Below are 26,289 nucleotides of genomic sequence, written 5' to 3' on the forward strand. Positions count from 1 at the left end.
ATTTGCTTGCACACAAAAAACCTGTACATAGATGTTTACAGCAGCTTTATTCATAATTGCCAAAACTTTAAAGCAACCAAGATTTCCTTCATTAGATGAATGGGTAAATAAATTAGTGATCCAGACAATGAAATATTATTCAGCATTAAAAAGAAATAAGTTATCAAGCCCCAAAGACATGCAAGCCCTTTAAATGCATGCAGTCAAGTGAAAGAAGTCAATCAGAAAAAGCTACCTACTGTATGATTCCAACCATAGAGCTTTCTGGAAAAGGCAAAACTATAGAGACAGTAAAAAGACCATGTTGTCAAGAGTTGGTAGGAGGAATGGATGAATAGGCAGTGCACAGAGGATTTTCAGGACAGTGAAACTACTCTGTATGATACTTTAATAGCACATACACATCATTATACATTTGTTCAAACCCATAGAATGCACGGCATTAATAGTGAGCCCTAATGTAAGCTATGAACTTTGGGTGATAATAATGCATCGTTGTAGTTCATTGTCTGAAACAAATATGCTACTCTGAAGGGGAGGGATGTGGAAATGTGGGATGCCATATATGTGTGGGGAGGGAATAAGGAAGAGCTCTGTAATTCCCGTGCAATTTTGCTGTGAACAAAAACTAAATAAAGTCGACATTTGCCAGTAAATGGATGAATCTGGAGACTATTATGCTAAGGAAAATAAGCCAATTCCCCCAAAACAAAGGTTTTGATATGTGAATGCTAACACACAACAAGCAAGGGGGGAGGGGAAGAAGTGAAGTTCACTAGATTAGACAAATGGGAATGAAGGGAAAAGAGGAAGAGGAAAGGGGTCAGGAATAGGAAAGAAGGGGAATGAATCTGACTAAGCTTTCCTGTGTACATTTATAAATACACCACAGTAAATCTCCACAGCATGTATAACCACAAGACTGGGATCCTAATTAGAATAAGATGTACTCCATGGTTGTATAAATATGTCAAAATATACTGTCACGTATAACTAAAAAGAAGAAATAAAATATCAAGAGCAGTGAGTACTTTAGAAATGGATTATCAGGGTAGGATCAGGGCAAACATAGAAGCACCACATTATGGTGATGTGGATTTGCACATTAGCATTAAAGATGATGTGAAGGGGTTGCAATTGGAATATGTTGTGAAGCTGTAATAGACACAGTTTGCCGAGCATGCTGAAGGAAGGATATGTGAAGGGAGACTCCTGTTTATTCCCAATTGGGTGAAGTGATGCCATCAACTGAGATGGGAAACCTGTGAGAAAAACAAATGTGAAAGCAAAGAGGAATCAAGAATGATTCCTGGATTGTAAGTATCTACTGAATTCTCTAAATGGAATGTAGCTCTTTCTGTAGTTGCTCTTAGGATTCACGACTTACAACATTTGCAAAACAAGAAGAGAGTATAATAATCTGTTTCTGGCTCAACCTCTTGTGCCATTGCCCCTTTGCGTCAGGATTGGTGACATGAACTTATCACTGAACAGGTAACTAACATTAGATGTCAATCACTGAGAGCCTGGAAGATATGTGCCCCCAGCAAAGACTCTGCTCTACTTCACTAAATTCTCTACAGTCATCCTACCACATTCTTTTACTCTACTCTGAAATCAGACCACTGCAGCCTAACAATGTAGAAGCTCTCTGTGAATCCTTCAATGATACTCCTTATTAGAGACTAGGAATCGTTTTTCGGTTACAACTTTAAACTATCACAGTTCTCAAGGAGATACCAAAAGGAGCCTAATGAGTAAGTTTGCCTATAGACCCTTTGAAATCACTGGGATTCCCCATGGTTAGTGTTCAGCTTTAAAATGTTTACAATTGTTTCAGCCAGAGTTACTTTGAAATAAAAAAGTCACCTGGTAGCAGCTAACTTGCCATAATTAGCCTTAAAATAGGGGTTCTTCAAGAAAAAAGCAAAAAGTCTCCAGCAAGCAAACATGAATATCCTTCTTTTCCATTACACCTGGCCTGCTGTGCATGTGAGTGATTGATCTTCCATTTCTGTGACTTTTTTGTTCTACATGAAGCAGACTACAATGTGCAAAGATTTTCAATAGGGAGAGGAAAAAAAAGGTCCCGCTTAGACCTGAGAATTAAGGTGTGTGCTCTGCTTGGTTCTAGATCCTGGACTGGCTGTCTCTTCATAACTATCACTGAAGCTGCATTTTGGTTCATATTATGTTGTTCATTTGGCGTATCAGTCACAGAATGATCAGTAGCTACACAAAACTTTGGGATTCCTGGTCCAATGACTTACTGCCATCAAACAGCTTAAACATTTTACTTTAATTGTTAACATGTTTATTGACAGTAGGAACTGAAGAACAAAACCTAGACTATCACTCTGATGAAAATTTTCTTTTTGAGAAGTGCAAAAGTAAACAGGCAAAGAGTAGGAAAATGGACCAGTTACTAACTAGTAAAAACAATGATTAATCTTGTAAGATACTGCTGTTAGTACTGGTGATTGGTGTGCAATAAGGGCTAAATAGCCAAACAAAATTCCTTATTCTATAAATAGCTCACGGTAAATTCAGAAGGCTCACAAGCATTGTTAAAGTGGATAACCATGGGAAAATTAGAAAATGAGAAGTTTGAAAATCATCATATATTTGAATTAACCTTGATTACAATAGCAGCTTTGAAATCAATCAACTTGAATTACAAAGGATATGGGAGGTTCACAAATCATATGCTCTCAAATAGAAAAGAGGTGTACCTGTTTTATTCTGTCAAAAAAACTCCATAAATTGGGTAGCATATAAACAACAGAAATTTATTTCTCACAGTTTTAAAAAGTTCCGGAAAGTCTAAAATTAATCTGTCAGCACAAGGCCTGGTGAGGACTCACTTTTTGGTTCACAGAGGATGACTTTTTGCTGTATCCACACATAATGGAAGGTACCTCTTTTGGGTTTCTTTTTATAGGAGTACCAATCCAATAAATAAAGGAAGAAAGCACCATGATCTATCACTTCTCAAAGGCGCTGCCTCCTAGTAGAATTTTAACATATGGATTTTGTGGGGGTGCCCTGACATTTAGGCATTAACACTATACATCAGACACATAGACAAAGGCTGAGTGTAACACAAACCTCCATTTAGCAAGACTCCTATAGAGAAGATTAATTTCAAAGACACATTCTGTGGCACTAAACCTGATTTCCAAAAGGAGAAAAAGGGAAGTACTTTATCTATTAGTGGTGTTTCACAAGAGGATTCCACATATTTATTGTGAAACTATTCACAATATCCAAGATATGTAATCAGCCTAGGTGCCTGTCAACAGATGAAGGGATAAAGAAAATGTGGTGTACATATGTACCATGGAATATTATTTAGCCATAAAGAAGGAAATTAGGTCACTTATAGGAAAACAAATGGAACCAGAGATTGTCACGTTAAGGGAAATAATAAACCAATAAATATCATGTTTTCTGTTATGTGGAAAGTGAAAGGTTGAAAGAAAGAAGACCAGGAAGTAGAAGAGGGACTAATCAGAAAGGGGAAGGGAACCAGATGCTGGGAGAGGAAGAAGGGAGGGCAAGCCAGGGCAGAGGGAGGGTGAACAGGATCAAAGCATTATATGTGCATGTCACAGAAGGACCCATTAATCTGTACACTCAATATGCATTAATAATTGTAAAAATAAAAAAGAAACAGAATTTTATATTAACTTCTTTCTTAGATTATACATTTATTGCTAAAAGCTAAAACTGTATTTCATTTTCACCATTAGGGTGAAAAACCTAAAATAATCCCCACTTAATCTCTGCAATTCTTACAAAATCACATACAAAACAATGCAACTTCTTCCTCATAATTCAAGGTCATTATTGGAAACAACACTATTTTGCTTAGACAGCAATGCCTATGAGGCTTGATGGTCCTAATTTCTAATGTTTTCTGAGCTTTTGTGTCATTTTATGCCATTTTTAGTGCCTCTGCCTTCTCCCAGTCAGCTGTCACTTTTGCTGCTCTCAGTGTCCTTGCCTCCAGCGACATCCATCATCCTCGGATTTGCTATTTGGGTTCTGAGGCGGGTCAAGAAGCCAGACCTGGACTTTTAACACAGGGTCTCACAGTTAAGCAAATGAATCAATCAAAGCACACAAGTTAGAGTATGGGAATTTTAACACCTACTTTAGTTAAGACTTTTCAAGTTTATTTCTTGGCTGAGTTTTGGATAAAATTAGATTTAGGAATATATGAGGTAAGAAATATAAAAACCGTAATGAGGAAAATGTGTTTTCACAATATCATTTAGAAAACTTAACAGAACATAAACATGATACAAGCTAATTAAGGGGTTTAGAGTTAAATGATATTAAATACTTGTCTGGAATTCTAAGATAGAGGTTGGCATAACATTGGGGGCTAGGAGTGTTTTCTGTTCTTGGAGGACTAGGAAGATTCCTAGAGTAGTCTTTGAAAATGACAGCCACATGATGCCACCTTTCTCTTCCTACCTCCATCCACTTACCACACTTAGGATCAAAGGCCGCGTTGCACAAGGTGTCATGTAAAAGGGCTCTGTCTACCTTTCCAACCCCATTTGGTGCCTCTTTTCTCTTGCTCACTTTGCTCCAATGCCACTACTGTTCTTTCTGCTCTTCATCTGTACCAGGTTCTTCCTTTGCACTAGCTGTTACCTCTTTTCCTACATAGAGCATAGCTGGTTCCTTATCCCTCCTTCCCCTCTCCAGCCTTACTCACCTGCAGTACCACAGTACTCCACTAGGCTGTCTATGAAACTGAAGATTAAAATCCCTTATGGGAAAAAATCTGATTATAGATGTAAAATTTAAAAAAAAATGACAATAATACTAGATGTCATATTGTGGAGTACTTTGATACTTTCCAACATTAGTCATTTTAATCTGATTTTCATGAGCATTCAATAAACTACATAGGTTAGCCACTACAAATCTAATTTTCACGGAAGCATAATATCAAAGGGAAAAGAGTAGTAAAATACTAGCTGGTCAGGTCTAAAATCCAATTCATGATTCCTTTTGACAAATTATATTAAAAGAGTCACTTGACCTTGACTTTAAAGCTTGCTGTGTAACTTTCCCCTAAAATTGCCCACCTATAGCATACTTAAGAATGCTGAAAGTTTTTTAATAAGTCACTTATTGAAAAAGCTATATTACTTTTTAAAAATGTTAATAATCTTACATAAAAAGCACAAAACAACAGGACCACAATGTACTTAAGATCCTATTTACACTTTGAAACCTCTTCCTATATACTGAGAGTAATAACAGTGTTGACCTTATTGCTGTATCAAATAATGTGTGAACAAGGGTTAGCACAGTTCTCGATGCACACAATATGCTGAGCACATGTTAACTTGTATTACCATCATCATTATCATCATTAGGAGTATAATGACATAAAGAAAATAATAACATAGAAGCAAGGGAGTAGTCTTACATGCTTTCAGATAATATTTGTAAGGATTTGAGGAAGTTGCTAATTAAAAATGAACAAATTAAACTATACTGAATGGAGAAAGATAAAAAACCAAATCTTAGCAACTTTAGTCTAAATATACAATTTATTTAGTTATATTTTAAAATTTGAATTAAATTTATTTTAAATAAATATACAAAAACATAAAATTTGGATATACTTATTGAGTACCATGTGATATTTCAGTAATGTTTAATGGTTAGTGTTTAAATCAAGTTTAGACATATCTGTCTCCTCAAACATTTATCATTTCCTTATAGTACAAACTCTTAAAATCCTTTCTTCTAGCTTTTTGAAATTTACAGTACATTATTGTTTTCTGTAGTCATCCTACAGTGCAAAAGCACACCAGAACTTCCTACTCCTCTACCTGTAATTTTGTACCTATGATCTGCCTCTCCCCTTCCCTTTCTCCAATATGCTCTCTCCCGGCTCTGATCCCCACCATTTTATTTTCAACTTCTATGAGATTAAACAAGTCAGCACCTTTGGGAATTATATCTCTGCTGGGAGTGGAGCAAGAGCGCAAGACTGAGTTCACTTCAAAGCTATTCAAACATATTAAGTCAGATATATCATCAGACTAATGATATTTGAGTTTCTTTCTCTTAAAGTCAGTTTCCTTTTTTCATTTCTCAAAGCACTAACTGCTAACACTTGAAAATATGTAATGACGAACATCTTTATGTTGGAGTTTCTGAAAATGAAGTACAATTTGACTTGAAAAATCCAGTTTCTGATTGTGAGGACATATGTGAAAATGTCCTCATTTCAGCTGAGCTGAGGAGAAATCTTCCATTGGGAGAGGATTTTTTTTTCACATTAATTTAAGCTGTTTTAAAATTTAATTTAATTGTTTTTCTTATGAAAGAGAATATTTATTTGGCCTAGCATGATGGCACATACCTATAATCCCAGCAACTCCTGATGGCACATACCTATAATCCTAGCAACTCCAGAGACTGAGGCAGGAAGATCAGAAATTTGAGGCCAGCCTCATCGACATAGTGAGGCCCTAACCAACTTAAAAAGACCATGTCTCAAAAAAAAAAAAAATTCTAGGGATGTGGCTCAGCAGTAAAGTACCTCTGGATTAAATTGCCAGTGCTAAATATATATATATATAGATATAGATATATATTTAAAACAAAAAGAATAAAATAAAAATAAAAAGAGAAAGTTTATTTGAAGAAGATACCTGGTGTCAGTTTAAGAGAACAAAGCTTGTCCTTTTCTTTCAAAAATATAATCTGGTGCATTTTGGGAAAACAAATGAACAGGAAAGAACTGAGCCCAAATAATAACTGCTCCCTGTGAAATCAGAGTTCATGCTGGCTCTGTTAGGGTATTGATAAATTGAGCCCACAATTTTTTGTCCTGCCATCCCTTTAGAGACATGTGCACTTGCTGTGTGTGTGTGTGTGCGTACATTTTTCACTTTTAACTTTGATATGATTTCAGACCAACCGAAAGAACTGCAAAGTGGTTCAAAGAAAATCCCACCAGCCTCTTTCCCAATTCTCTAATTGTTAAAATGTTGCACCATTTACTCTCTCTGTTTATTTTTAAAAGATTATCTGTTGACTCTTCCAACTGACAAACACAACTTTACTTTAGCTATATACAGTAGGAATGTTCCACTGGCTTCTCCATAACACACTGAAGCGAGAGGCTGCACTTTCCAGTCCTTTCTCATACCCCCTGACTATGCAGGTGGTAACCAATACTTGAGATCATTGCTCTCCTCTACCTGTCTCCCTGGGAAGTAGCCATTAACCTTCAGAATCTTCCTCAAAGCAAAGCCCCAACCACTATTGGCATGCTCACAATTTCAGAAGAAACAGGCCAGAAATCTGGTGCATAATTTTTGAAAAGTTGCCAGTGCATAGGCTATAGAAGCACTAACTTAATAATAGGGAAAGCAGTTTTTATTCTCACTCTAGCCATGGCTTACATAAATAGCATTGAATATTACATAATAATAGGACACTATATCTACAAATCTATTCTTGGATAGAAAGAGCAGACAGAAGATAAAAGATGTAGCCAGGGAGCAAAAAAGACAGTTTCACTCATTGAGGCTCATGATAGCCACATTGTCAAAATATTTTTCAATTCAAAGGAACAGATGGGAATAATAGAAATGATGTTCTTTTTTCATGACACAAAAGAAAGATTTAAATTTGGATTAACACATTTTTTTTTGGATTTTCTAAAACAGTTAAAGGCATTAGCCCATGAGATCATGGACTATTGATAGAGAAGCATCAGGGTTTGATTTGACTATTAAGGACAGGAAAGGGCATTATTCCTCTTGCATTAACCTGATTTGTTTCTCCTGAACATCAGTAAACAATGCTTACAATATCACTAACAACTTTAAAGGGAAATGTTATGAAAAAATGTTAAAATTTTGCTACAGTTTAAGTTTTGAATGAGCACTTAAAATTAAAAATGTAAATTACACATTAGGTACAAAATTAAAAGGCAACCTCCCCACAATCTATAGGATATTTTATCTGCTGGTTCAAGCAGAGAAGCAGGAATGGAAGTTTCTAGGAAATATTAATTTCTGTCACATTTATATGTCATACCCATGCTGTGACTCTTTCTGCAGTCTAGCAGAGCTGAAAATGCTAACCCACCTCTCTGAGATGTTGTGACAATGTGGACTTGTCACATTGTAGGTAGGAGTTCAGGGACACCAAGGTGGCAAAGACAGGGTATAAGAAAGATGCCACTGAAGGACAAGACAGGGAGACAAGTCATGTCCCTATTTATGATAAGTTCCATTACCATGGCAACTCCCACCACAGGCTTGATAGCTTAAAATGACTAATGGGGGTAAAATGGATGGTATTCTAAAGTCACCAGTGGTCTTCAATCCAGTCCATATAGGACAGAGAACACCTCACAGATTAGCACACATCACGTTAATTTCCAGACCTCAGGGCTCAAGACTTTCTCTCGATGGGCACACTCCAATCTTCCTTAGGGAGTGCTAGCTTCACCTTCAAAAAATCTTTGCCTGTTACTTGTGTGTGTCTTGCTCAATTCTTTGTTTGGGACACCAAGGACCTAGTTCCTAACAGGACACCCAATAATACAAATGGACATGTGCATTCCTCCTGCCTCAGAAATCAAGTACACATGTAAAGAACAGTAGACCATCTAAAAAACTAAGGTCAAACAATCTCTTTACTACATTTTACTACTCTAAAATAAAAACTTAGTTGATGTGTCCAAAGCCAGATCTGATAGGAGATAATATCCTGATGAGTATTACCAACTGACAAAAAATCTCACAGTGGAGATTGCAGGCGTTTTTGAAGCAATTGTCAGGCATTTAGTCATTATTAAGGATTTGAGTGTTAGTGCTTCAAAACTCAGTTCCTCAGAGTCCTGCTTCTTCCATTTGGAAATAAAGGACAATCACTACCTAGCCTACAAGGTCTTTCTGTAAAGAATAAGTAACATATGAATATAAAAGGCTTTTGTCACCACATATTGCTAGATAGGTTCTAATCAATATTATTATTAGATGAAAATCTACATGTAGTGTTATTCTTATGTTTTGTAGAGATAAAAGTTCAAGTGGCATATATTTTCCATGTGTTTCTGTTAAGTAATGTCATGTGAACAGAGGAATAACTTGATCCGTGAAGTGTATATGCCAGAAATAAACCAGCTTCAGGACAGCTTAAAAACATTCTGTTAACTCAAATCTGGTCACTGATGGTTGGTACAGACATCACAGCCTTTAGGCAGAAAATCCTCCGTGCTTTTAAAACTAAACCATGTTTAGTGTCATCCAAATGGATGTATGCAGGGATGAAGGAGAGTATCAAAATATGTGCATTTGGTGTCTGGGTGTTTGCCATATGCCTGGCCCTGGACTGAGGACTGAATACAGAGTCAGGAACAAGTGAGGCACAGTCAGTCTCAGTCTCTCTCTCTCCCTTTCCCTCTTGGTACCCCCCCCCCCCCGCCCCCGCAACCTATTGCCAAGGTAACTTGTCCCAGGAATTGCCCCTCCCTACAGGGAGCTATAAAGTTTTTAATTAATGTGTCCTGGGCTGCACCATCCTGCCCTTCCCCCTTCAGCCCACCTGTTTCCCACCTTTTGGCCATCCCAGGGAACATTCTTAGGCCTAGTCATGTCCGCAAGAAGGAGAAAGATAAGGTGAAGTGGGCAGGAGAACAAAGGAAGCCTGGGACATCTAAAAAGGGCAGAACACCTGGCTTCTTGGGATACCAGCCATGGTCCCCTTCTCCCTCCCAGGAGAAGTCTATGTTACCCCTTTTTAAATAAACCCTGCTTTATATGTTTGCCTCAATGTGCTTCTTTAATATTCAAACTTCAATATTTGAGGGAACAGAACTTATCACCAGAATCCAGCAATATCAAACTTTCACATTCATCTTGAAAGTTTTGTCTTTCTGAATACTTGAGAGAAATTATTTTGCTTTGTTTAAAAGCTGTGGAAGTTATAGTTGAGAAAATTTAATGACTCTTCTAAAAGATGTATTTTTTGTTTGTTTGTTTTAGAAATTATACTTCCATGTTCTTCCTCGAGGAATCTGGCAGGAAAAACAAATCACCTGGCACAGCTGTAAGAACTGTGTAAGGTCACCTCTTCCCACTGACCTTCTCTATTCCCTACTTGAGTCAGGGCATTCCATCAGCATTTGTCTGGGTTGCCTATTATAATGGCAAAGAGTTTATTCATGCTATAGACTGACCTAGGTTTAATTTTTCCACCAAATTTCTAAATTCCTCCCATCTACCCAAATGCTACTGTGGAAGTTACCATCCATTTTGGTCCTTAATGACCCCCTCTCCTCCGGCCACTCACATTTTTGTGCCTCCCCTCCCAAACTGTTGTGTCCCCATTAAGCTATTGCATGCTGCTTCTGAGATTAGATTACAAAAAAAAAAGAGATTTTGGACATAGGGCTGTCTATTTTAGGGTGACATGGGGGAGACCATGTCTTGGATAATCTTAGGGAGATGGTGTCTGTGTGGTCAAGAACTGAAGCCTATTGCCAATCATCAAGTGAATGAAGCTGACCATCAGTCCCTTCAAATGACTACGGTGTTGGCCCACAATTTGGGGCATCATGAGAGGTCTTGAGGCCAGAACCATCCAGGAAGTCTGTTGTTTTATGCTGCTAAGTTTTAGGAGTAATTTGTTTTGCAAGAGTCTATAATTAATATACTCAGGCAAGCTTCAAACTTCAACTCCAGTGATTCCCAAAGTATTTTCTAATTACAGCTGGTCATTTCTATCTGCAAACTGTTCTACCTTCCCTTGCCTCTTGGCTTCTTTTCTTTTATCAAAAGCATGACTGCTAACATGACTTCTTGTTACTACTTACTGAACAATGACTATATGCCAGGTATTGTCCTGAGCAATTTACAAATGTCATATGAGGTCATTATTATTATCCCCATTTCAAATGAAGAGTTTGAGACTTGGAGACATTTAGTACAATCTCATCCAAAAAAAGAAGTTGGTAACTGAGCCAAATGGTTTTAGCTAAAGTTGCATCTACTGAACAGTATACTGAGTAAAGCTGACAGCTATGTTAGTTCTTTCCAAATTTTCAGTATTTGAAACAGGGAAAATATAAATGAAGAGAAGCCACCATGTGTAAAACTTATGCATAGTGCGGGGAGGAGGACTAGAAGTGAGAATCTTGATGTAATCCATCATCCGAGCATTCAGTTCACAATAAAATGTCACCGTTCCCACCCTCTTTGTCATTGTGTGTTTCTAGATTAGAGAAACAACATAAATTCTGGACAAAGCCTTTTTAGATAATGGGAAAAATGCTAAAAAAAATCACCATTTCTACTCTTTGTATGGTGAATTTTTTTGTTATAAAAATCAATAAAAAAATCTGGTGCAAGGCAATTTCATTTTTGAATATGGATGTCTAAACCCTAAATCCATATAACCCAACAAAATCCAATATCACATTAGAAAATGATGCATCATTATTTATTCTGAGATTTCAAGGACCATTCAACATTAAGAAATCCATTCATAGAGTTCTACTATTATTAAAATATATTAGGACAAAAAGTATAAAATATTTCAGAAAATTCAAAACCAAAATACATTACAATGGTGGCTATTTTTCCAGAGTTCTGCAATATCAAAATTACTACAAATATTAAGACATTATTTGTCTTTTTCACTCTCAGTCTCTTGAGAGTATATGTAGATTTTCCTAGAATTTGTAAGATGTGATACAGCCCGGGATGGACTGGAGAAGAAGATCTGAGAATAAATCTTCCAGTAAATTCAATATTTAAGTGATGTACAAGTGTAAAATAGAGTTATGTGGGCTGGGGTTGTAGCTCCGTGGCAGAGTGCTTGACTAACCTTCACTAGGTCCTTGGTCTGATCCATAACTCTTCCAGAAAAACTTCCCCCATCCCCAAACACAACAAAGCAAAACAATAACAACAAAAATCTTTCAAAAACAAACAAAAAAACCCCATATAAACAAAAACTCTTTGGGATACACCACAAGTTTTAGGAATGAAAAGAAATAATGTGAAAACTGAAGCTATATAAAATAGAAAGTAATGTCTACTTTCTTAATTATGTACATAGTTTTTTAAAAAGGATACCATAGGAAAGAATTCCATTTATAACAACAATAATAAGCAAGCAAAGAATCCTAACAAGAAATGTGTAAACCTACACGAGGCAAATCTTAAGATGTTCTTGAAAGTCACAAACACAGGTGTGGACAAAAGGACAAGGCGACTCAACAAGGGAAACAAAAGAAATCTCAACCTCTTGAAATTTCAGTTTCCATGTTTGTGAAATGATGATAAGATTAATGCCAACCTGATAATCCTGTGAAGATTAAAAAGAATTATATAAGAAATGTATGGAAGATTACATTCCACACCAATTTTCACTTGGCCATGAGGTGGGAAGGTATGCTAGATAGGATCTGGGCCCTAACATATCTGGGCCCTGGGGACCCCAGGGCCCATATGTAAACTCCTGTGTTTGATGTTAGCTAACCCACTCAGCCCTTGTGGGTTCTTGTGCAACTGAAATGCCCTGTGCTGAGATTCCTTAGCTGTAAAGATGAAGATAAGAGTGCTTCATCTGGTGGTTGTTGTGATCGCATGAGCTATATCATTTATACTGAGGGCTAAGAAGAGAGCATGGCACTGATGAATGTTCTCTAGGGGCTAATAAACTAATTGTTATTATCTTATACCCATCTTCTTCTCCCATATTGTGAGGGCAGAGTATTAGTTCCCCAACATTACCTCTGATGTGTGGGGATGGAGTTTCAGAGACTCTAAGACTTCACTCTCCTCCTTCATAATCAAAGGTAATTAAGAACCAACCAAGACAAAAAGAAAATTGGCAGCAGCTTCCTGTTTTGATTTTGTCTTTTATCTTTTTGCTTAAAGGGACACATTTCAGGAATGTGAGAATTCATAAAGAAAAAGACTGATTTTACATCATCTGAACTATAAGAAATATTGTCTGTGTCTACCCTTTTTGGCATGTGTGGAGAACTGACAGAAGTTCTTAAACATTAATATGAAGTTGCTGAGAGTTACCACACAATCAACACCTGTTTCCTATTGCTTTCTTCAGCACTTGAAAAGGAAGAGATAAAATGTAGAACATTACAAGAATACATAAGATGATATAACTATATGCCTGTTTTATATAATTTCTAGGCCTGAATATCTTTATTTTTATTTAATTCTTTGGTTCTCATTGGTTATACATGACAGTAGAATGCATTTTGACATGTCATACATAAATGGAGTACAACTTCTCATTCTTCTGTTTGTACATGATATAGAGTTATACTAGTCATGTAATCATATATGCACATAGGGTAATAATGTCTGATTCATTCTACTGATATTCCTACCCTAAGACTCTTTCCCTTCATTCCCCTCTGTCTAATCCAAAGTATCTCTCTTCTTTCCCAGCCTCTCTGACCCTTATGGTGAATTAGTATCTGCATATCAGAGAAAATATTTGGCTTTGGTTCTTTGGGATTGTTAGACCTTATTTACTTATAAAAATTGCTAAAGATATTCTTCCTTGAAGAAAATATTATCTGTCTTTGAAAAATGTATCCAAGTTATGATCACTTCTCTTAAGGTAGCAATTAAAGAAGTCTTATCAGAAATTAATCTAGTGGGAAGGATAGATTGCTTATAGAAGACTTTATTTCTCAAGATAATAAAATATGAATATGTAAAGGGAGCAAGCATTCAATGTACTCCCTGATTTCAAAGCTTGTGATCCATTTTAGAAATGACAAATATATGGAAATCCATACTGATTACTGTGGAAAAATTAAAATCAAAAATTAAAATCAAGTAGATTGAGGTGCCCCCACATACTAGGCTGAGAGGTCATGAGAGATTTTGTGGAAGTTGTATATCTTTTCCTAAGAGTTGCCCAAGAATTCACATGCTGAGAGTCATAGTTTTTATTCCAACAGAACTTTTTAGTTCTGTAGATATTCACCTGTGCCATCTATCTCATCTCTAACTCCCTTCTTGTCCCAATAATTTCTTTCTCTTTGTCCTTAGCCCCCTCCTTTCTGAGAACTGCTTTACATGCTTTTTAAGTTACCCAGTCTCTGACAAATTGATTGTAACCCCTCTCCCCATTCTGGTTTTTGTTTTTAAAACTTGTTTGAAATTTGTAAGACCATACAGCACATGTTCAACTTACTTGAATCTGCCTCCTGAGTTGCAACTCAGTTCAATACAAATAATTTTTTAAAATCAATTTTGCCTCAGTTTCTTTTAAAAATCGACATTATGAAACTTCCAAAATCATTCATGTGTGTTTTGTGTGGGAACACATCCAGAGAATGGTTATATATGCATTGTTGAGACTGAATGGGATAGAGAATTTAGATTACTTTCACATGTGTGAAACTCATGCCCTAGTTTTACTAAATACCAGATTACTGCTTAAAATAATATCAGATATTAACTTTGCATACAAAATAATGGACTTCAGTTACAGGAAAAAAAATGTCAATCAAGGAGCAAATGTCATGCTTGATAATATAGCAACTACAATTTAAACCTCAAATTATTTTCTCTCCACCTGGACACTCCATTCCTAGTTTACTAAATATCAAACAAAATCTGCAGTACAGTGAAATTTAAAATTTGAATTGATTAAAAACATGATGTGCCATCTCTTTTCACTAAGTTGGTTGGAATACAACGCTCTCAAATTTCAGTCTGAGACCTTCTAATCAATATCACTCTTGCTCTGTCTTAATGATAAACAGCAACTCTTTGGAGTGAGGTTCAAGTAATGAGCCAGGAGAGACAAACTTTATCCTTCCACCCTGGACTATTGAGAAGACAGAGATCTCCTTGCTCTGCAATGTACTGGATAAAAAAAGGATGAAAATGTTCATTCACACAAAATCTGCCTCCTTTTTTTCCAAAGTAAAGCAGGCTAATTCTACTTCCTTTCCCAAATGATAGATGCTCAAATACTTGAAGACAGATGAGTAACAACATCTTTGCCTTAAGCTTAATTTCTCATATTCTCTACTTCTCATCTATGTTATCACCATCCCCTTCCCATCACTTTGCTCACTCTGCTCCAAAGATGGCAGTGTTTCTGCATGTTACCCCTGAAAACGCAGTGCCCGGAATGGCAAACACCAGCTATGTTCTGAGCATTTCCAGGCACAGCAGAAGCACACATCTACCTCAATGAAGGTCTAAGAATATTTTATTATGCATAACTTTTCAGAGTGCAAGTGTGACATATGCCCCTTATTAGAAAATTAAAATTGCCTTTGGGATATCAAATACCTCACAATAAGTACAACCAACATTTCATGTATTTTTTCCTAATTGTTTCTGTAGGCACTGATTTTTTAAAATTAAAATTGAGATTTTTTTCCATATGATTTTGTATTCAGGGAATTTCATATTTCAGTATAGGTTTTCTCCATGTCTTTAAAATTCTTTGAAATTCTCTTTTTGAGTTATACAGTATGTTTTGTGAGTCTTTCTCCATATCTTCTGTGATGCTGAACCCACAGGCCTTGGGCATTCTCAGCATGTGCTCTACCACTCAGCTACACTGCCAGCCCTGGGTATATCTCATTTAACTATCCCTTATGGTTAAATGGGAGCATTTATCTTCTTATTGTTATTGCCAGGATTGCACATAATTAATTTTAAGTTTTTAAAAATTTACTTTTTCATGACTAGAAAGATTAAATACTTTTTCAATAATTTGAATAGTCATTTTTATATTTTTGATAAATTATCAGTTTAAACCCTTTTTTATTTTATGTGAAGTCACATTTTACAAGTTGCAAATTATTTTTACAGTAAGAGTAGTAAAATTTATCATACTTGCTACAAATATTTTTCAGTGTTTGCTTTTTGCTTGCATTTTTAAACATAAAACTGATTTTAACTAAAATTTATATGCCAGTCATCCTTGAGATTCAGTCTACTATATTTATGCACTAAAAGTTTTCCCAGTTCTAAGTAGCTTAACATAAGTTTCTATTATATTTAGTTATTTATTTTTTGCAGTACTGGGAATTGAACCCAGGGCCTCACTTGTACCAGGCAAGTGCTTTATCACTGAGCTACATCCCTTGCCATCTCCCCACCTTTTTTGGGGGGAATTTACAGGGGATTGAATCCAGGGGAACTTTACCACTGAGCTACACTCCAGCCCTTTTTTACATTTTGTGAAAGGATCTCTCTGTATTGCTTAGGCTGGCTTTGAACTTCTGCAATCCTTCTGCCTCAGCCTCCCGTGGTATTATAGGTGTGTGCCACCTCACTGACTAAGCCTCTATTTTTGAGTAGCTGTATTCATAGCTATGCTCTAGAGCCCATTATGGTATTTGCACCATAATTATCTAGTTAAATCTCCATCTTGATTACCTAGGACTCTGAATATCTTAATCAGAAAGACAGTACTTTATCTATCTTTATCTTTACCCTCTAGTGCAACAAGCTTCTATAATTGCTAGTTGAAAGTTATATTAAATGAATAAATCATCAATGTAATAGATTTGTTTTATCAGTGTAGAGGAAGAAGACTAGGGGGAGAGAGGAGAGAGAGAAAAGGGAGATACTGGAGAATGATATTGACTAAATTATATTATTATATTGTGTGCATGTAAGAATATGTAAAAATGAATCCAACTATTACATATAATTATAATGCACCAATTAAAATATAGAAAAATTATTCTGGTTATGACCCCTGAACTAAAAAAGAAGGTTGTGATTCTTTTTAATTCTGTTTTGCTAGATGGGTAGACATTTGTGCAACCAATGATATGTAGGTGTCACATTTGTATAAATATCATGGAAAATTTACTGTATTCCATGTTTGTGTAACTTTTTTTGTACTATCTCTGTATCTCTCTTTACAAAGGAAGTTGAACATTTGTTTTTATTCATGTGCCAAATGATATTTATATTAATGTTTATATCAACATGGCAAGATAGGTATGTTTCCACTTTACAAATAGGCCTCTGAATCCCAAAAGGACACTGCTTAACACTCTGCCCCAGTTCTCCCCATTCCTCTTGGCTACTAGTCTTTGGCCAACATGGCAAAAACTGGGAAGTGGACACAACTGGACCATCTCTCAGATACTAAGACAGAAGGGTGGTATGCAATAGTGGGTCCAAGGACACGCCAGATTAAACCTCTGTCCTGTCTGGAATTTACCTACACATCGTTTCAGGCTTCTCCAGTCAAAATAATTTGGTGTCAGCAAAACCTGGTTTCACCAATTCTGTCTAGAAGACATTTGAACTTTACAAGATGACTTCAACATGGCAGAAAGAGTCATTGCTGCCACAGTCAAGACAGGAGATGAAGAAGAAACTCAGCTCTAGGAATATCTGTTTAACTTCAAATCTCTCATATAGGCTTTCAGATCTTATCACCATCTAGGTGATGTAAAGCTCTCCATAAGCATCTTCAAGTTAAGTAAAGGAGATAAATCTAATGGCTCCAGGGTGGTTCCTGCTTCAGGCCCTCCTTGGTTTGACTTTATAGTTGAATGTGGCAGGGACATGCAGAACACTCAATGTGCTCTTTGCTGGTAGGAGACATGGAAGATATGAGTATGGCTCACATGTTTTAAGGGAAACAACTGTGGGTAGGTTCTGCTTGAGTTGATTCTTAGGCAATGGAGCCAAGGAGTATGGTGGATCAATTTAGATTTGGGCATCTCAAAGCATGGAATATAAGTGAGCAGGACAGGGAAGCCAACCTGGTATGAGTCATTTGGGATAATAGGAAGTTCTAGGTCATGTAAACTAAACAAGGAAATAAATTGGCCACCAGATAGATATCCAAGAGGCACAAAGTAGATGAATATAGGACATAACGTATTGACTAGTTTCTAGGAGTTGCCTAAAACAAACGAACAAGTAAAAGTCCTACTTCATACCCTTGCTACGTAGTATGTGTGTGACCTCACAATTCTTTTTCTGTGTAATAAAACTCAAACTGAATTTTTAATAGAAAAATCAATTAATTCTCAATTCTATCTTGATAAATCAACAGAAAGCAAATTCAAAATAGAACTTAAGGATTGCCTTTCTATCTGAAGTTGAAATACATACCTTTATATAAACAACCCTTTATAGTGTTTTTTATTTTGGTCTGACTCTGAAGGTAATTGAGAGGAAAATTTTAGGGTGTCCTTAAATGATTTGTCTTGATTTATCTCTCATGCTGATATTTAGTCTAGTAATACTTATGCAAATATTATTTTCTGATGCTTTGTCTGAAGTTAAATCCAGAGGAGAAAAAGGTATCACATCAAAATAGAAAATAATAAATGAGATTAGACATGCTATCTTATGGATGGTTATTACCATAGTTTAATATCTTCCACAAAGTTTTCTGGTATTAATTAAGGACATTCATTATTTGTTACTCTGAGGCACATAGTTTAACTTTATTAAGGGAGAAGTTACTGTGTATAGTAACTGTATACAGATCCAGTGTTCCATCATTAAAAATATCAATTGATTTGAATTTGAGCCACATAAAATGTTAGACTGTGCAAATAAACAATAGGTTATTAATATGTTTCAAAAAAGAAAAAATTAGGGCAGGAATAACATTTTAACTTATACTTTCCCTGTAAAGCCAAAAGTTATAAGCAGCTTACTGCCATAAAAAGACTGCTTTATTGCAGTGTTTTTTTCTTCAAGTGTTTATAGCAGCATCAAACACCTCAAATATCAAATATCAAGCATGAGTGGAAAAAAGATGCCATATTTGAAAAAATGATCAGGTTTGATTCCCTGTTTCTCTGGTGCTGGGGATTTACTCCAGGACTTTGTACATGCTGGGCAAGAGCTCTCTTAATGAGGTACGCCCTGCCCAACCATTCTTGCCCCTTTTATAAAAATAAAATTGTTTTTGAGACAGGTTCTCTAAGTTGCCAAGGCTGGCCTTGAACTTGGGATCTTCCTGCCTCAGCCTCCCAAGTAACCAAAATTACAGGTGTGTACTAATGCATAGTTTCATAAATTAAATATTACACTATTAAATTGGGTCATCTTAACCATGTTTCTTTAACTCATTCATGCAGCCATTGTGGGACATATGATGGGGGTGCCACAGTCTTTTCCTTGCTTTCTCAGGGCATCCCTGACTTGCTAAAAGTCAGGATGTAGATTTGTAAGAACCTTGTAGTTTTCTTACCACAGGTCTGTGGACATCCCAGAATGCTCTCTCTTGGCTATCAAGGATCTTCCTTTCAATTTTGTCTCTCTTCTTGTCCACTCTGTTGACATCAAAACAATAAAGATAAGTAGTGTTAAGTGCAGTGCCTCTCTGGACAAAAGGCCACAACTTGAACAAATTTTCCAAAAGACTCACAAGGACTCACTTTGCTTGTGCTTCTGCTTGCATAAATATAAACTCCCACTTCCTTGCAAATGCTCTCTGCAACCGGGCCAGGCTCTCCTGAAAAATATGCCACAGATGAAGAAGATTTGTTGCTCACCTGTACTACCCTATCTAGTTTATTTATCATATGTTTATGAAAAAAGACAAATATAGAATTTCTCTATGTGTACTCTGGTTCTGAATGACAAGTCATGCTCATCAAATCAGCCAGTCCTCATATTGTCTTGGAGGAAACAGAACAAAAAAATAATATTAACTTTTAAGAATGACTGACTTTAGATAATACAACTATAAATCCAATATGTGTCTGCAAAATAGTGAAATTACCTTGTATGAGAAAAGTGTTCCAGATAAATCCACTGGATTTTTCTGTGTTCATTTTATGGAGGAACAGGAAAACAATTCATTCCTAGCCCAGATTTAGTTTATTCTTGTCCTAACAATAAATGTAGATCCTTGGCAGCCCAGTACTTATTTCTACTCAATGATTTGAAGTTCATCAATCACAACACAGTAACCATTTGAACAAATTATATCAGGTTAATTTATCTGCTGCTAGCAAACACCCTGTTTTTTGCAATAAAAAACATGTTCCTAATATAAATGGTCTTTAATTCTCAGAGTTTGGATATCTTTGTGTTAGTATTTATATGAAATATTTACAGGTAAATCAATTTTAGAAAATAAAATATGTTTCTCTCTTCTACATTGAATTTGTGTATTTAGAATTTCACTGTCCTCGATGTGGATGAAGAGAGGAAGCAAGCAAACAGGGATTTATAAAGGAATTTGCTGCCTGATCCGCAGAAATCTGATCCTTAAGATACATGAATGTATGGGGCTGGAGCTGTGGCCCAGTGGTAAGAGCACTTGCCTAGCATGTGTGAGGCCTGAGTTTGATTCTCAGCACCGCATATAAATAAGTGAATAAAATAAAGGTTCATCAACATCTAAAAAAAAAAAAAGATCAATGAATGTAGAAAGTTACTGGAGTACTCAGAAATTCAGAAATGACCATAGGTTTTGTTCCTGCCCATTTTATGCCTTTTTTTTTAATTTCTAGAAAGTCCTTGGTACTTACAGCTTCATAATCTGCAAGTTCTAGTCTTGCCTTATTTTGCATTGTTCTTTTGCAGAGGTAAACAGCTGAAAGACAAACAAAAAAATCATATTTTGGTTGCTTATTAAAATTGACTGCTATAAAAATATGGCATTAAAATTTCAGACACTTGTCACTTTTTCCCCAAGTTATAATTTTCTATTATCTCATTTTAGACAAACAACTAGAATTCATTACTGAAATCCAGTTTGATTTATGATGCCATAATTGAAAATACATGTTAAGAAACCTGGTAACCATCATTTCCTTATTTTTACTAAGTTGTGTCATAATGTTATCCTCAACAAGGAAGGGGGAAAGAAACTGAAAAGCAACATCAAATGAATTTAAAAAATCTAGATATGCAAACAAAACCATTTCATAAGAATGAACTGTATAAAGAGAGGGGGAATCATTATTGGCACATTCAATTAGTTGCAAATTCTACTGTCAACCGCAAGGCTCTGTTAGTGTAAACTAAGGAGGATTTCTTCATATTCTTCTTTTTGTTTTTTTATTAACACAGAGACTGGAACCCAATGGGAGGCAATGGCTCTACCACTTAGCCACAACCCCACCCAATTTAAGGCTTCTTGGCACTTCTATTGTTCCAATCCACATCATTCAATTGTTTTGTTGCTAAGTGAAGGAGAGTAGAACATTTTACCTACCAGAAATAAACTACCACTTCACTCCAGTTCCCTGAGGACTCAGTTTCCTGTGCTGCCATGTAAATTCCATTCTGGCAGCAGATTTATAGAAGAAGTGACAGAAGGAAGAAAGAATGGTGATAGCAGCATTGCTTTGAGCAAAGTTGTTCAGTTATTTTAAGGTATTCTGATGACTCTTCTCATAATATCAATACATTGGAGTCCTCACCAGTCCCAATTTCCAGCATTTTCTTTGTCATTTTTTTCCATTAAGTATGATATTTGAGTCTTATGAAGTTCAAGATTGTATTACACTAGATTCTGAATAAATCCACTAGATGAGGCCTGTCCAATATTACCTTCCATCAGGCTAGCTCTGCAGGATGTCTTATAAATACCACCTCGGCAAGAAGATGTATTGGCCTTAGTTTTGAATAAGGAAGTCCAGCGGGTAACACTGAGGAAAAATGTTACACAGAAAATCTGAAACCACTGCAAACATGGATGTTATTTACTCAACGGTCTGTCCCTTAAGGTTTCTTGTGTGAAGGTCAAGGCAACCACTGAATGATGTGAACTTTGCTACAAATGCTAAGAATCCAGTGCATGATTTTAGAACACATCATTCATCATTTACCATAGTAATTTTATTTTATTTTATTTTTTTACTAATGTTAGTAATTTTCAAAAGTTAAATTTCAAAACCAAAAGTAACATGATATGTTAATTTTCTAATTGGTCATAATATAAGCTCCCTCCCAGGGGAACTCTTTCTGTAAAAGCCACTGTGACTTTAATAAAATAACTCAGACATTCTCAGCAGCAGTTGAAAGAAATTATAGTATATGTGCAATACCCTTGAAGGTGGCTCTTCATTAGAAAAAAGATCAAATCTCCTTAAATAATTTCTAATTAAACAATTTCAACGTTCCTGTAGAATTACCTTTAATCAAATTCAAGCCCAGCTAAGCCCTTCATCAACCAGACCTCTTCTCAGTCTCATTCTGCCTCAGTTTTTTTCCTGCTTTATTGGTTCTGGTCATTCAAGTTCTGTTGTTTTCAAAATCAGTCCCCTTTGGCAAATGTATGTCTAACCTTATTAGGTAAACTAAGAAGTTATAACAGAAGTGCTTTAAGTTTTTTCCAGATGATTGCTCACAAAGAAGTTATAAATTATTTATTAAGGTTTCCTATAATACAAATTTTAAAAATTTCTAGGAAACAAAATCAAAGTATGGACAGCCATTGTCAGGCACAGAGTAAAGGTTTCATATAGATCTGCTGAATAAGTAAATGAATAGGATATTTTCAGAAGGAGCTATTTAGATGTCAAATTAAATCAAGTGTCCAGAGGGAAAGATTAAAGTCTAAGTTAGCACAGTAAAGAATAATCTGGATACTTCTGAAGGTGCAGCAAATCCGGTCATGGCTGGATAGGCCCAAGCTTCAACAATCAAGTCCAGACTTAACTGCAATATAATGACAAGTACAGATAGTACTTTCATTGTTTGTGGAGAATACCAGCATTGGGAAGATCTAGACAAGGTGAAGATCTAAGTCGATGAAAGAGGGTTCCAATTCCAGGAGATTTTCCAATCCACCAAAGACAGAAAAAAGTGAGAATACTTGAACATGGTCAAAACTAAGGCTCAGGTCAAAATTTTTGTTGTGATTCCCACTTATTTAGGCAATGTAAGTGTTTCATATGGTGTTCTGTGTGAATGTAGGGCCATGTACAAAGAATGAGTCTTTCCAAAAAACTAACTATTGGAATATTTTCTGCTCTGCTGAAATATTAAAAAATATGAGCTAAAAAAATAGACACTACATGGGTTACTTAGCATGATTTATATTATTGAAGACTTCATTTCAATTCCAAGTTTAAATATATCTTCCTGAAATAATTTTCTGGGACACCATAAGGAGATAATTTGGGGGACTTGTATATAACAATTACTTAGTATATAATAAGTAATTGAGATGGAGGCTCTGCCACAAAGTGAGAGAAAGTTTGAGAAGGCTTGAAGTGTTACTCTGGTTAAAATAGCTATGTGGTAAAGGCATAGAATTTGGCCCTAATGCAACTTAGAATTTAGATGGAAAAAGCTAAAGCTTTTGAATCAGGTCTGTAATAAGGAGTGGAATAGAAAATAAATGCTGGCATTTGGTTTTTCCTTTAGTTTCTACAAGGTAGAGCACTCACATTCATGACAGAAGTGTGTAGAATCATACCTAGATCACAGATCAGCAAGCACCTAAATATCTAAATATGGAAAAAGACACACATATATAATTCAAGAAGATTAGAAATACAAATGCCAAAAAAGTACTTGGAAATTTTACAACTTATAACCCAACTTCCTTCTACTATTTTTAATATAGAAGGAATATGTATTATTTAGTTGATTATAAGTATAATTAATTATATGTTGATTATAATTAATACAATTTATTTAACTACAATTATAAAAGTGGGATTCATTGTGATATATTCTATGTGAACATAGCATAATTTGGTCAATTTCATTTCCCAGTACTTCACCAAGCCCTTCTTTTCTCTCTCTCTCTCTCTCTCTCTCTCTCTCTCTCTCTCAATTCCCTTCTCTCTACTCTGTTGATCACCCTTCTGTTTTCTTGAGATCCTTTCTTATTCCATTCCCCCCCCCCCTAACTTCTACAGATCATAGAAATCATTCAACCCTTGATTTCATGAGTCTGGCTTATTTCTCTTAGCATGATGTTCTCCAGTTCTACCAATTTGCCAGCAAATGACCTAATTTTATCTTTACTTATGCTGAGTAATACTCCATTGTGTGTGTGTGTTTGTATGTGTGTGTGTTTGTATGTGTGTGTGTGTGTGTGTAACACTTCAACCAATGGGCAAATGATCTAAACAGACATTTTTCAAAAGAAGAAATGCAAATGGCCAACAAATATATGAAAAAAAGTTAAATATCCTTAGCAATCAGGGAAATGCAAATCAAAACTACACAAAAATTTCATATCTTGTTTCAGTTAGAACAGTGATCATCAAGACTACAAATAATAATAAATACTGATGAGGATGTTGGAAAAAGGTATATTCATACATTGTTAATGGGACTGCAAATTAGTACAAGCATTTTGAAAATCCGTATGGGGATGCCTCAAAAGACTAGAAATGGAATTACTATATAACCAGCTATTCCAGTCCTTGGTATTCATCCAAAAGAATTTAAATCATCATACTACAATGGTATATACATATATCAATGTTTATAGCAGCACGATTCATAACAGCCAAATTATAGAACCAGCCTAGGTGCCCATCAACAGATAAATGATTAAAAGACATAATATTTTTAAATTGAGTTGGATTGCTTTAGGGCCTCACTAATTTGCTAAGGTCTTGAACTTTCAATCCCCCTGCCTCAGCCTCCTAAGTTGCTGGGAGTACAGGCATGCACCATTGTGCCTGGCTAATTCAATACTTTTCTATTTTAACACTCTTCTCCTAAGGTTATTTTCCTGCTAATTGCAACTTCTACTTGTATTTGCCTGGTATATCTTTGCTTCCCACTTATTTTAACAGAGTTGGTTTGTTTCACTCGTCTTTCTTTCAGACATATATTCTTAGATTTTATTTATGATGTAACCTAGTATACTTGTTCTTTTTTTCTCATTTCTTCATCTCTTTCACTGTATTTCTTTTATTTTTATTTTTTTTACCATTTTTAAACCAGTGACTTTTCATTACATCCTACTTTAATAATTCAGAAAACTTCTTGTCATCCCATTAGTAACCATTTTTTTATCTTTAAATAAATGCTTGAATTTTTATCTCTTGAAATTTAACCTCAGAAATAAAACACTGCCTACTGCTTCCCTGAATAAATGATGAAGAAATTAGCATATGTTCACTCCCTCTAGTCTTCCTAATATTTTTAATGAAAAGAATTTATTGTATGCTATTATAGTTTTTAAAAATTGATGATAGTATCACATTTTGTTTGGAAACAAATTTTTATCACAATTATTTAGATACTGAAAGGCATGCAGAAAAAGCTGGTATCTTGGAAAATTAAAAACTCTTAGCATGGTTTTCTTTTTAAGCCTAAATTTGTTGAAATGATTCAATAAGGGTTCAGATCCTCCAAAAACAGTATCCATTACTTTTTTGGGTTCTGGTCTTATTTCTGGTTTCCTTTGGGATTTTGTTCACTTGTTTGCAGGTTGCTGTACTGGTAAAGTGGACATGGATAGCAATACTGATAATCCTGGATTTTCTTTTACACCTATCAACCAGCAGCTGCAACAGTCCTATAACTATAATACTCTTCTCCTAGTTGGTACCCTCTACTGGTACATTTTCTGCTAAAAGTCTGAGAACTTGAGGTGCTTTAAGAACCAAAGTCAGGAATAAATCTTTTTATTTTTTTTTTAATTTTTAAAAAATGTTTATTTTTTAATTGTAGTTGGACACAGTACCTTTATTTTATTTATTTATTTTTATGTGGTGCTGAGGATCAAACTCAGGGCCTCACAGATGCTAGGTGAGAGCTCTACCACTGAGCCACAACCCCAGCTCAAATCTGTCTGTTCTGATGACATGCTCAAGCTTAAGAAACCTTGGACCAATATGAGGCAAGTCTTTCTCTGCTCTCCTTACTCCTATTTCTAACCCTCATGTATGGATACTGGGAATCATTAATGGGTTGGTCAGGATTACATCCAGTTCTGTAAGCCTGCCCTAATTTCCTAAGAACAGAAATTATAACTCTAACATCATTATGATATGTCTAAATTGTATTGATTCCAGAAAAATGTTAATCTTTCAAATGAGTGACACGCAGCACCATTCTCCAATTTCCAGTTTGTTCTAATAATTTCTTTTATTCATTCCAGTTTTGTATCGACTCTTGCCTTTTTATCCTGTGCTGGAGAAGAAAGGAGCAATTTTGGTAAACTTCTGAAAAGTATGGAGTGTTGGTCTGTTGCTACTTCCTGCATTTACTCCAAGGATCAAATATATTTGGAAATTTGATTTCTGTTGAATGGACTTATATTTAAAAACTTTAGATTTTGGAATTTTTCTTCATTGACTATAGATCT

At 35.6% G+C, this 26,289-nt stretch overlaps 1 protein-coding gene across 4 annotated transcripts in view; it reads right to left on the reverse strand.

The window, feature by feature from the left end:
• Positions 1–26,289, reverse strand: part of Rgs7 (regulator of G protein signaling 7) — a 490,322-nt gene that overhangs the window by 50,251 nt on the left and 413,782 nt on the right. For all 4 annotated transcript variants that reach the window (XM_046432465.2, XM_058575197.1, XM_046432467.2 and 1 more), the window contains exons 7-9: positions 20,531–20,595; positions 19,430–19,506; positions 19,243–19,324 (exon numbers count right to left, since the gene is read on the reverse strand). In XM_046432465.2, coding sequence (XP_046288421.1) covers positions 19,243–19,324; positions 19,430–19,506; positions 20,531–20,595 — 224 coding nt within the window. The remainder of the gene's footprint in view (positions 1–19,242; positions 19,325–19,429; positions 19,507–20,530; positions 20,596–26,289) is intronic.

The sequence above is a fragment of the Marmota monax genome, unplaced genomic scaffold (genome assembly GCF_021218885.2).
Source record: "Marmota monax isolate L192 unplaced genomic scaffold, Marmota_monax_Labrador192_F-V1.1 WCK01_AAM20220418_F8-fsc00090, whole genome shotgun sequence".
NCBI classification, from domain to species: Eukaryota; Metazoa; Chordata; class Mammalia; order Rodentia; family Sciuridae; genus Marmota; species Marmota monax.